This window comes from Telmatherina bonti, assembly GCF_933228915.1.
Source record: "Telmatherina bonti genome assembly, chromosome: 3".
Classification (NCBI taxonomy): Eukaryota; Metazoa; Chordata; class Actinopteri; order Atheriniformes; family Telmatherinidae; genus Telmatherina; species Telmatherina bonti.
The window spans coordinates 18,874,078-18,887,453 of NC_136621.1; the positions used below are offsets into that span (position 1 = coordinate 18,874,078).

Here is a 13,376-nt window from a genome sequence, read left to right on the forward strand (position 1 = left end):
TATTGATAGAGGAACAACCCTTGAGATGCACCATCTCGTTTTCAAGGGGTCCTCTAAATAAAAGTAACAACACAAAACAAGAACAGCTGCTTCTACAAAAAAAAAAAAAAAAGAAAAGAAAAGAAAAGAAATTTATAAACAGGAAAAAAAGAATAAGTAAATAGATAAATAACAAAAGAACAAAATAAAAATAAATAACATATGTAATACATGTAATAGTCATCATCAATCATGCACCACACACACACACACACACACACACACACACACACACACACACACACACACACACACACACACACACACACACACACACACACACACACACACACACAAACCACTCTCGTTGCCCGAAACGTTTCATTTGTTGTGTAATAAATCTATAAAATATATAGGTTTCACATTCTGAAATGAGAAACAAAAAATATTAAACCTTCAGAATATTATAATTATCTGAGATGTTCCAAACGAACGGGTTTGCTCACATGACTGTACGTCCACCCATTGGTCCATTCACTGTCACATGACCAGAAGTCGGTTGACTGTACATGTTTTGAAATGAAAATAAACCCAAACATCTCTTGTTTGGGTTATTTTATTTCATATTATGGAGACAATTTTATGTACAATTGGAAATAAATGAGAATAACCAGAACTTTAGACTATTCAAGCGATGAAGTGGAAAGCGATGAAGGAGTTAATAAATGACACCTCGGTAAGATTGAGTATTAGCACAACTAGCTAGCTGTCCAACAACTATCTGTTTGGCTTTACATTTATACACTGAATACAAGTTAAATAATAAGAAAAATACTGGGTGTAAAACTGTTTTTAAAGCAAACTTTAACGTAGGCATGACTGTTTTCTTTCAATATGCAGTTATGGCGCGAATTGTCTTGTTATGCAAATACTCCAGTGTGTAAAGGGAAGCTCTTTAGTTCCTTCTTTAACTAAACTATACTTGCAGGTTCAGTCTGGCACATGCTGTCACAGCCTTTTAATCTGAGATTTCATCATCATGGATGACTCGGACCATGATTTTGTAGATGTCTGCTCCAAGTTGCTGAAACGCGTCCGTAAGAAAGCAGGTGAAGCCGCCAGACAGAGCAAGAAACTGCAGAGCTTCAGCCAAGCAAGCGAAGGAGACAAGAAGAGTCTCAAACATGCTCAAGATGACGGATATGGATCAAAGTTTGCTGCTACCCAGCCTGTTAATGTCGGAGATTGGCAGGAGGTGGTCTGTGGAGGGACTGGATTTGATTCTGGGGATGCTGGATCTTCTGCTGTGTCTTCAGCTGCAGGAACGATATCTAACAAAAATGTGAGAGCAAAAGAAAAAGTTCTTCTCAGGATGCAACAGTTTAAGAGAGCCAGTCCACAGAAGATGGCACACAGTGATAAAATCCAGATAACCAACCATGTTACTGTTAGTCCAACTGCAGAGTGTCAAAGACAAGGTGAGGTGATTTAGTGTTTTATGTATTTCTAACCACTTTGATTTAGTTACATGTTGAGGAAAGGATCCCACATCCAAGTTCCATTCAGATGCTGCCTATTTCACATGATTAGAAACATGTAACAACATGCCTCCTATGTGTTGCAGATGCTCCATCTTACCCCAGATCTCATCCCCACTCAGAGCCCGTGAACACTGATGAGGCTTTGGCTCTGCGGCTGCAGCAGGAGTTGGACCGCGAGGCAGCAGAAGCCCAGGAAGTTAATTTAGAAGATGGAGGCCTTTTTTTTTGTCAAATCTGCCACAGAGACTTATCACATATGACACCCGAGGGACGTACACAACACCTCAACAGGTCTTTGTACATATATTCATACTCAAATTTAAATGCTTATCTTAGGCTTTTATCCAAAGTATCCAAACAGAAAAAGTGATTTGATCTTTTTACTGCATTTATTAGCAGAAATAACAAATATGTCAACATGATTTGCACAGATTTGAGCGTATTTCTAAGAACCAAAAAGGAACCTTTTAGATGTAAAGTTTGTTGAAGGATCTGACCGGACACACTAGATGCTAATTGATGCTTCACTTTGCAGATGTTTAGATGAGACTGAACAGAGTGGCCCACCTCCTCCTCCTCCTCCTCCTCCTCCTCCTCCTCCACCACCGTCTAGTGTTCCTGACTGTCCCATCTGTGGCAAAAAGTTCAAGTCACAGAAGAGCCGCTCAGCCCACCTAAAACGTTGCTCCTCAGAAATGGGTATCTCCCCGGCGGTGTTGCTGCAGGCCCTGCAGAGGCAGGCTCAGGAGAGTCAGAGCACCACCACTGCTAACACATTGTGAGAGTCTAATGCTTAATTTAACCGTGTACAGGTGCTGAGAAGCAGAATGAGCCCTCTCACAAACTGTTGTATGTTTTGTCTCCTCAGCACACAGACTGTGGGCACTAAAAGAAAAGGTGTGTCCAAGACAGGCCTACCTGTGAGAAAGAAGCCCAAAAAGAAGACTGAACCCCTGGATGAGGAGACCATGGTCGCTCTGGCTCTGTCCTCCTCCATGCTAGAACAGGAGAAGGAGCAGCAGGGGCAAAAGGAGGCAGAGAGACATTTACAGACAGACATTGCTTCCTCTCACAGCTCCATGACTCCAGTTATGAAGTGGAGGACAGATGTTGGTACGGTAATATCACCTATAAATGTTAATTTAAAATATAATTCTAATAACGGGGTCTTGAAAAGTTTATATGTACTATATTTTTTTTACTAGCTTTTGTAATCTTCACAGCAGACCAGAATAACAACACTCCAGGATAGTGCAGTATATGGATGTCCTGGGCTTTTTATGGGTATCCTATCATGAATGAGGTCAAAATTCTGTTCAGATTTGCTTTAGTGGCATGAATGAGCTTCTGTTTTTAGCTGTGTTTATCTGAAAAGATTTGTAAAGAATGGAAAATCTACATAAAGAGTGCAAACATAAAATACCTCAAATACCCATCTATCAATCTGAAAACAGATGAAAATCATTAGAATCAAGGAGAGTCGGGTGAGGTGGCTCGGGTATCTGGCCAGGATGCGTCCTGACACCTTCCTGGTGAGATGGTCTGGGCATGTCCCTCTGGCAGAGAAGACCTGGAGACTAGCAGTAGACTGGAGGGACTATGTCTCTCAGCTAGCAAGGGAATATCTTGGGATTTTCCCAGGAGTGCTGGAAGAACTGGAAAGGGAATGGGAAGTCTTGGCTTCTCTGCTTAGACTGTTTTCCCTTTGAGCTAGCCCTGGGAAAACCTTAATATAATGGATGGATCAGTGGATTTCGCTGAGTCATCTAGTCATCCTAGAGCCATCATTTCTCTGTGATGTTGAAACAAGAGATTGTTTGACTATAAATGAGCCAAAGTCACTGCTTAACTCCACTAATGCAATCTAAAAAACTCTTTTATTTAGGCTTAAGTTGTGTTTTTGTTGTAATCTGTTGTCATAATTTTTGGGTTTTGCATTAATTATCGTCTTTTACCAACCCCCCCCCCCCCCCCCCCCCCCCTTCTTACAGGTAAGGGTCGTGGTAATAAGCGAAAGGCCGCCATTCCTCGTCCTCCTCCGCTCCTGCTCATTCAGGATGCTGAAGCGGCCCTGGTGAGGCTCCAGGAGCGTGTGTCTGCTCTCCTCCTACACAGCCGGGCCTCCCCCCCTCCAACCCCACCCCTGAGCCCCAGCACTTTGCCTGGCTGGACTGGCGCTGCCCCCCTCTGGCAGAAAAGCGCAGCACTGGATGGAGACTTCTACTCTGCAGAGCTGAAGGACGTCTTCACACCGTCTGAATCAGTAACAGTAAGTTAGACCAACAGATATGTTTTCACTCATTATTTAGATATTTTTTGTTGTATTTGAGCTTACTGGGGAGATAAAATTAGACTCTTACTGTATCATGTCAGGATGTGTTTTAAGGGTTGATGTTCAAGGTAGCTGGCCGATGTTTTTTCCTACTGCAAGTTTTTCTGATCCAATCAAGCCGTGTCATTGTCTGGAGCTGTACAGTTTACATTATTGAATATCACACTGCCACCTAGTAAAATAGATTTTCCCACCTTGTGGAAAAACACCGTGTTTAGAACTCTGCTCACAGCTCTCTTTATTAACACAATGTTCAGTTCATTACAGCAGTTGTTTTTTTTTTACTAGTATCAGCATGCGTGTGAGCTCCGATAAACAGTACTGCTCCCCTCTGCTTCTAGACGGAGCCAGCTTCATTTAGAGCCAGAGTCCAGCCTGTGGGTGGAGGAACTCCTGCTTCAGGGACCAGAGTCTCCATCCTGCCACCCTGCTCCCAGACAGCTTCCTGCTCCTCAGCTTACTCAACTCCTGGGACCGGACAGCTCCCAGTGGGAAGCCAAGCCCTCCGAGACCTGATGGAGCTGGCCGAGGATGGCATGACACTGACACAGTATGGATATTCTGCTAAAGGTAAAACACACCAACACACACGGTGAAAAGGGCAGGAAAGGCATTTCTACAAACTGTTGTTTTTTTTTTAAATAACCCAAACAGAAATTTGGGTTACTGTACATTTGATACAACCAAAAGGTAAAATTAAATGAAATCCCCCCCACATCACATCCACACCCTTCTCTCTGCAAAAGATGAAGAATGTTGTTATGAAGAGGAGCTGAAAGATTGTTCCCTAAAGCCTTGAGTTCCAGCAGACTTTGACAGACAGTAAAAAAAATAATTATATAAATAAAATAATAATAATATATTTTATTTCTTTTTATACCCAAGGTCACCTTACAAAAAAAAAGAAAAATTACATAAACCTTAAAAACAATTTGAAAATGTGTGATCTTCTTTGGCAATATGGCACCAGTGTACGTGGCGGCTCATCTGTTACCTTCTCTCTGGTTCTTGTTTTTGCCGATCTTAAAAATGAACGTTATGATAAATATGCACATTTCAACATTTGGATTTAAAAACAAGCCTTCATCCCAGCTGTAAAGCCTGGTGGAGACAGAATCATGGTTTTGACTTGCACTGCCGTGACAGTCTCTGAAGGAACAAGAACGTTAAAACTATTAAGGTTGGCAGTAGCAGAAATGTTAAAATGAGCCAATTTGAATTATGAATTATGTACAAAAAGTTTGGAAAAAAAGAAATGAAATAATTTTGGGATGGCAGCCTTTAGCCCCGTTTCCACTGATTGGTTTGGTTTAGGCCCGTACATCCAGGTACGCTTTTGTGTTTTTCCAATACAAAACCATCAAACAACTGAACCACACCACACCATTCCTGGGATTCCTTCAGTTGTAGGTCTATAGAAAATGGTTTTGTACGGTTCAGGCAGAGCTACTGGCATCACATGATACAAACCAATGATTGGTGGACAGACGTCACGGCCCAAGATGAAAGCAAGCACGGAAAAAACACAGCATTGCCATTCAGTCTATGGGTCAGTCGATGTTGGAAAGATAAAAGGACAAGGATGCCTGCAAACAACAATGACGTCTGGTCGGCTCTGGAACTGCAAACTTTGATAGCTATGGTTGGTTTTTTTTCTTTTTTGTTTGTAGCATCACATTTGTTGTTGTCACACTAGTATGATACCGCACTAAGCATTTGCTCTAACACACGCAGACACAGTGGAGGTCCGATTTGCCTGAATCGGCTGGATCATGCTGGCCTGAATTAAACCGCTCAGTGGAAATGGAGCTTGTGGGCATGCTTTCCCAGTTCTTCTAGATTTAGTATAATCCTGGATAAATCAGTTTTCTGAAACACTTCATGGATTAGTTGCCATGGTAATACAGTCCTGATCAAAATCTTAAGACCAATTAAAAAATTGCTAGACTTTACCTTTTGCATATTTGGATCTCAATGAGATTTTAAGTAGAACTACAATATGCAAAAGCAAGAAGAGGGAGTGTGACAAAAAGCCCTTTGAAAAAGTAATTTATTGAAAACAACTATTAAACTGAAATATTCTGTTTTGAATATATTACTTTTTTAAGTGCTTTTTGTCACACTCCCTCGTCTTGCTTTTGCATGTTGTAGCTCTACTTAAAATCTCATTGAGATCCGAATACACAAAAGGTACGTTCTAGCAATTTTGAACTGGTCTCAAGATTTTAATCAGGACTGTAATTGCATTAAGTTAACCCTCTTGGGAACAGATTTAATAATCATAAATACGATTTAGTTGCATATTCAAATGACGTTTCAGCAAATCCACCAAGCCAAAACTGTGCCATTATATGTGAGTATAACATTTACGATAACGAAAAAGATTTAGTGAGCAGATTTATCACCAGTAACAATACTTATTTATTGATCAAATCTAATATTATTCCATTTAGATCTTTTTTTTTTATTTTTTATTTTTTATGGGAGACAACCAAAATCAAGTGAAAATCATTACCTGATCTTTTCGGGTAAAACATGTGATGTACTGATCCTAAAAATGTCAAAATCCGGAAATAGAAAGCTAGATTTAAAATTTAAGTGTGATTAAAACTCATTCATTTGTTTTAATCAAATACTGTATTTATCCACAGAGGCAATGCGGTTAACCACCAGTTTGGGTCCTTTTGATTTGTTTCAGCAGACAAGCATCTGAGTGATTTCATCCAGGTGGAGTCAGAGGAGCAGGCTGAACTCTGTGCGAGTGGTTTCCTCTTAGAAACAACCGACAAACCCTCAAAAGTCACCTACAGCCAAGCGGTGAGAGAGAATGATCAGCCAGGAGAAGACAAAAATAGAGGTGGCCAGCACTTGGTAAGAAACCTCTAATATTCCACATCCAAATCCTTGAATGTCAGCCAACATTCGTAGCTCTTTTTTCTCCTCTGCCTCCAGTGTTTCATGGTGAAGTCCTGTTTGCATTTGCATATTTTCCCAGCGTGCCTTTTGTACTTTTTTAATTGTGCAAATTACATCTGTTCGCTTGTATCATAAGGCCACAATACACAAAGAACACAAATTATTGTGCAAAAAATATTCTATGAAGCATGTACTTCTGCAGTCTAAAGACAGGCATGTTAAGTTAAATAGTCTCTCTAGATTGTCCCCAGGAGTGAATGTGAGTGTAAGTGGTTGTTTGTCTCTCTGTGTTGGCCCTGCGGTAGAGTGGCAACCTGTCCAGGGTGCTTGCTAATATCTGGTACACGTTCCAGCTTCCCCACAACCCCTGAATTGTACTGGATAGAATATATAAGATTAATTAATATATATGATGCATGATGTGCTTTGCTCAGACCTTCCAAAGTGAGATGATCTGTAAACCAGAAACTGTTCTAAAAGTCTTGCCTTGATTGTCCACTTCATCTGTGCACTGATGTCAGTGTGTTGTGCCGGTGCTCCCCTTGTAGGTAGCGCTGTCCAGGTTAACATCTGACCTGAGCAGCATGGTGAACAACCCTCAGCTCAGTGATGTGCAGCTCCAGGTGGACAACGGAGAGGTCTACTTTGCACATTCCTTCATGGTGTATGCTCGCTGCCCTCTGCTGGCAGAAATGGTAAAGGCATCATCACGATACAGTCTGTTTTAGGGACTAGCTATGACTTTTGGTTTCCATTCAGATAATTATGATCATGGTATATTAAGTGGTATAATTATGATAGCATAATTAAAAGAAGATTAATTAAAAGCAAAGCTCGATACAAAATAAAACGGAGGTATCCTGAAATATTTGTTGAACCTTTTTTTTTAAAAAGTAAGAATAAGCTGCCAGTAGCCCTTTTTACTCAGCGTTTTGGTTCCTCTGCTCATCTTAACAGGTGCATGAAAGTGGGTTTGGCGTGCAGGAAGAAGGCATGCCAGCAGCTCAAAGAGTGTTGCTGAGTGACGTCCCGGGTCAAGCAGTGTTTGTTCTGCTGCAGTACCTCTACACTGCCCAGTGCTCCATCGCGGCATCCCTGCAGCCTCACATCCTGGAGCTGGCGTCCAGGTTAGCGTGTCATCCAGACATTTGCATGTGATTTCTGAAAAGAAAAGAGGAAGCCTTGAAAACTCAAAGCTGTTTATCTGTTAGGAGTTTATTTATGTGCTTTAGCTCTTCTGATGTAAACAGTTGGAATTTGATCATGCAAGCTACGACCTAATGCACATGTCTTTTTTTTTTTTTTAATTAATTAATTATTTTTTTTATTAATGTTGATTCCATGTTTTTTTATTTGTCTCATGTTTCATGTGTAGTTGACATTCGTTGCACTTTGAGTGTTTTAATATTTTATTGTTTGTGTATTTTTACTGTTTCATGTTGCAAGTAGATCTTTGTCTCTTTAAAACTGAGATCATTTCACAATTTCTGCTCTCAGTGGAAATCCAGGGTGGTTGTTTTACATGTATTGCTATTCCACTTTTCCTCTTTCCTTTTCTGACCCAGGTTTGACTTAAAGGAGCTGGAGCAGCTTTGCCATCTCCGCAGAGAGGAGGCAGCCGTTTCAGGAGATGAGACGCACGAGTTGAATGAGGAGGAGAATCTAAACAACCAGACAGACCAAGCCTTCATAGAGCTCCTCTGGTCAATGTGGAACGAAGAGGACGAAGGTGACAGCCAGTCAGACTTGGACGGAGAAGGCGATGAGGCGGATGGAGTAAAGAGGAATCCTGGAGCTGACGAGGTCCCGTCAAGCGACAGGGAGATGTGTGAGGAGCGAGTGAATGAGGAGGAGTTGGAGGAGATCTATGAGTTTGCAGCCACGCAAAAAAAGAGGCAGGAGAGAGACGGTGAGGAGGACGAGGAAGAAAAAGACACGATAGACGAGGAGCAACATGGAGACACAATGTTTACGAAACTGAGGGAATCTAAATCGAACTTGAGTGAAAAAAGTCTGAATCCGGAGCTTCAGCTTGAGCCAGACTTGAGGCAGGATTGTACTTACAGTCACCTCTTTTCACAGTCGTGGGGAACGTATGAGGAAGATGATCCCTCCTCTTCAGCTACTGTGTCTGATCCACCAAAGACACGCCCATCTCAATCCAAGCAATCTCAGACTCCTCCTAAATCATCTTCTAAGGTTTCTACCGGGACTCCTCCACACATCATAACCAACCTGCCTGTTATAGGACTTTCTCCTGGTCTAGCAGAGGACGTGGGACATGGAAGACATGGAGGAGAAGCTTCTAAACAAGACAGGCTAAGTCCAAAGAAAGAGGAACCTGAGCTGATAGTTTTATCCGATTCGAGTGAAGAAATGGAAGTGGATGACGCAGTTCTTAGCTCCGCTCGGCTCTCTCCTCGTTCCCACCTCACCCAGAACCTGCAGACCTCCACAGAGATCAAATCCAGGCAGAGATCAATAACAAATCCTGCTACTTTGGAGAATAACGAGTCCAGGAATTTGGAGATAAGTCCCGGGGACCCACCAGACGGTTCTCCAGAGGTTTCTTGGCTGATCCCTTCCACACCCATCCAGCCTGGTAGAAGCATGATGACCAGCTCCACTCAGACCAGGAGCAGCATGTGCAGGATGAAGCTGTTCCCCAAAGCTGACACATCTACGCCCTCGTCCTCGGTCTTCTCGTCTCCTACGTTGCCATTGCAGGACAAGCCTAACGCCTCCAGTAGTCTGCAGAAATGCCCTGCCTCTTCTGGGACAGCAGAGAGCGGTGTGTCCAGATCGAAGCTGCACAGGACATCTCTGAGAAGCTCCACGTTAGACCCCACAGTTTCTCCTAAAAAGACTTGTCCTGTGGGTGAGGACATGGAAATAATTGGAGTCAACCCGTCACAGTTTAATCGGTCACATTTATCAAACTCGACACACCATCATTCCCTCCAAGCTTCATCAAAGAAAGATACTCCTCTCTCCCTCAGGCCCCAACTGTACAGCAGCACTCCCATGCATGCAGAGGACCAGCAACCACCTGGTCTTCCTGTTGCTTCCCCCCTTCACACTGACACACAAAAGCAGGATTCATCCAGTCACAGAGAGGAAAGGACACCCTCAGCAAGTCCAGAGAAGACGGAGTTAGGAAGCTTTCATTTTTCTCCTTTATCCAGCCCCTCAGATCCACCCTCTTCTTCCTCTCACAGCGGTCACCAAGGTTCAAAGAGACGAAGCGAGTCCCGTAGCCAGAGTGGTTGTCCTGCTGAGTCCAGCAGTGGGGACAACAGCGAAGGTGTTTTGATGAGGGAAGAAACAAGAAAGAATCAAAGGGAACGGGAGATGGATCCTTATAATGATGCCATGGGTGATAAAGAGGAGGAAAAAGAAGGAGAAGTGGAAGAGGGAAACGATGGAGAATATAGTTTCCAAAACAGTTTCTTGGCCCTGGATGAACCTCCAATAGCTTTTAACGACTCGTGGGGTCTCGATGCCGGTTCAGACGTCAACCCAGGCCGCTTCAGTCTGAAGCTAGAGGACAGCAGAGGATCCAAAGAAACTTCTCCAAAACAAGGAGAAGCAGCCAGGTCATCCTCCTCTTTCAGCTCTAAATGTGTGGCGACAAATTCCCCTCCGAGTCACAGACCGCAACCATCCAGCAGTCCGCAGACAAACACAGGACCTTCCTTCACCCCTTCACCACCTCACCCCAACACACAGACCATGCCAGAGATTGACAACTGCCTCCTAGACTCCAAAATATGGGAGAGCTGGGAGGAGGACGAAGGATATGAGTGTCTTCCCCTTTCTCAAAGAGTCAACCCATCTGGCCTTCACAAAACCCCAGGTCAGTAGTTTTTACTTTGGATCAGAGCTCCTCATCTGATGTTCATGTAATTTACCTAAACAGTGGAGGTTTTTGCAACTACTGTTCATAAAAAGCTAAATTCATGAGGAAATATGGATTAAATATGAAATAATAATCTCTATCTTTAAAGATTTATAGTTTGGAAGAGCATATTTGGTGTTTTGGTTGCTAGACTTCTAATGTAGAGATGTTTTGTTCCACAGATAAAGGCAGCAAAATCTAATCAAATCAAGTGTTGTTGGATCAATGAACTTGTCATAATACCTCTTGACTTATATACTTTGGTGTGACGATGGTTACAACACAAAAACAAAAGCAACAAAATGTAATAAAAATGCATTTCTTCATGGTGACAAAGCAAAACTAGTTTCTTTTTTTCTTTAACTCTGGTGCATCTTCCGCCAGCAGCTTTATAGTACTTGTTCAGTGTTCCATTAGTCCACCTCAGCCTGGGGAATATATTGTAAATGATAAGTAGAGCATATGTGTCTTCATAGTGTCTCTCAGACACTAAAAACCAGCTTCAGTAGGAGAGCAGTGACCACCATCATGTCTGACACCACAGCAGACTCCATAAATCTTTCCAGTCGTTACTCAGGGATAAAGAGTTTAACCATAAATCGAAGGCGCCTCAATGCTAAAAATGAGCCAAAATGGCAAAAAAAAAAACAAAAAAACCTTCAGATTTAGTGGACCCTCATTGTTGCACTCAAACACGATGACATCGTTCTGTGGCGAAGCGTCTCTGTGAGCGTGGCTGCTGGATTTGTGATTGTAGAGAAAAATACTGAGGGACTATGGATGGAGTGATTTGTAAAAACAATCATAAGCAATCACAAAAAAAAACCCTGAAGTGAATTTAAGTGTTTTCTGTGACAAAGAATGAGAAAAAAGTATGGCATCTATTTTTAGTTTTTAACTTTTTCTTCCTCTATCCTTATAAAAACTGAGCACATTTAACCGAGCAATATGGGCTGATAACAGATTAGACTCTTCAGGGAACTTCTATAGAAACTTAATTGTTCCGTTTTATCTTTATACAGGTTAACATAAAAGCACAAGGCCTTTTGCAGTGTGTACGATACACACCACCATATGTTTTTATTTCATTCTTAATCTAGATAAAGCAAAAAAAAAAAAAATGTCCAAAAAAAAAAAAAAAGTCCAACGTAAGACTGAAAGATGCAGAAGATCATTCCTGCCAGCAGCCAACAGCCTCCGGAACAAGACCTCCTCAAATGAATTATTATTATATACAACAATATTGAATTTCCCTTTGGGGATTAAGAAAGTATTTTTCATTTAATTTCTTTTTTTTTTTTTAATTAAATTGCCTTAATATTCACCTCACTCATATGCTGAAGATCATTTCAACACGTCACATTTGCAGTGAGCTTCATGTTTGCGTATAAAAGAATTTAAAAGATGGACTCTTTGAAGCATGCAGTTCAGGTGCATTTCAGAAAGTCAATGTCTTCCTGCTTCTGTTTCATCAGTGATGCAGAATAAAAAGCGGCGCTCGCTGGTGCCCATCACTCCGATGCCTCACTACTCCGACATGGACACACCAGAGCTCAAGAATAAACTCAACAGGTCAGTTGGACCAAAGTCTGTCCTTGTCTTAAAGAAGGATTACACAGAGGCCAGGCTTTTTTTTTTCCCCCCTCCTAGCCACAAATCAAGGCGATTAAACAAGAAAGCAATCAGATTACCTCCTCCCACTGTCACTTCCAACTTAGTCTTCCTGGCTCTGCTCCGTTTACCCCCCCCCCCCCCCCCCCCCCCCCACATCCATCTGGTGGTTCCACCGTCCATCACGACTTGCCTTTAATCACGTCCTCTTCGCAGGTTCGGAGTTCGGCCTTTACCGAAGCGCCAGATGATCCTGAAACTGAAGGAGATCCACCAGTACACGCATCAGCTGGCCAACTCCGACTCTGAGGATGACTTTGAGGGAGGCACAGCTCCGACGAAGCCCCCTGCCAGCAGACCCGTCTCCTGCACCCAGAAGGAAAAGTTTAAAGAACCCAGAGTACCCGCTGCTGCTGTGTCCCCCGTCAAACCCAACAGAGAGGACGAGCAGCCGCTGTCTACGTCCCAGAGCTCCAACACGTCCTCTACAGCTGCCAGCGAGGAATCTGAGAGGTGTGCGGATTGTTTCAGGTTTTTACATCGTTGTACACTTAGGTTTGCTCTGCAGGGCTGAGTCGCTGCTACTTTAGATCCACAGTAAAGTGTCTCCGTATTGCGTAACACTTTCCCGATTCCTTTCTTCCTATCAGATCCAATCCAGAGCTGGTTATCTCTCCCGATGGTGACTCAGACAGCGACGGCGGCATCTCGTCCTCCCAAGCAGCTTCACGGCTCAAAGAGCGTCTCCAGGCAGTGCGCGCCTTCATCCTGTCCAACTCCAAGCTGTACAATCAGATCCTCCAGTACCAGCCGCTGGTTCTGTCCCAGCTGCAGGAGCAGCTCAAAGCAGCAGGGATCCGCCTGGCTGCCGCCAAACTGGTGGACTACCTGGACTCCCAGTGCATCACCTTCACCACGGCAAAGCCGGGCCACTCCGCACCCGGCCGCAGGCGGGGCAGAAGACCCGGCAAGGCAACACAAACAGGAAGCAGGAAGAAAGTAACAGCGGCCATGCTTTAAAATGTGGCTCGGAGCATTTGTGGCAACGTTCAAGCAGGAAATTGCGACCAGTTTTAAAATGATGAAGTTGGACTTTTGG

General features: G+C 43.0%; 1 protein-coding gene across 1 annotated transcript; it reads left to right on the forward strand.

Moving 5' to 3' along the window:
- Positions 1-678: 678 nt before the first annotated feature.
- On the forward strand, positions 679-13,297 carry slx4 (SLX4 structure-specific endonuclease subunit homolog; the record flags this gene model as incomplete). Its single annotated transcript, XM_079262826.1, has 14 exons — positions 679-715; positions 968-1,457; positions 1,604-1,811; positions 2,056-2,298; positions 2,389-2,633; positions 3,512-3,789; positions 4,194-4,422; positions 6,551-6,723; positions 7,317-7,463; positions 7,726-7,895; positions 8,334-10,624; positions 12,142-12,238; positions 12,494-12,790; positions 12,928-13,297. Exons 2-14 carry the CDS (start codon positions 1,019-1,021, stop codon positions 13,295-13,297), a joined length of 5,187 nt encoding a protein of 1,728 aa, XP_079118952.1. The 5' UTR covers positions 679-715; positions 968-1,018.
- Between the last annotated feature and the right edge of the window lie 79 nt (positions 13,298-13,376).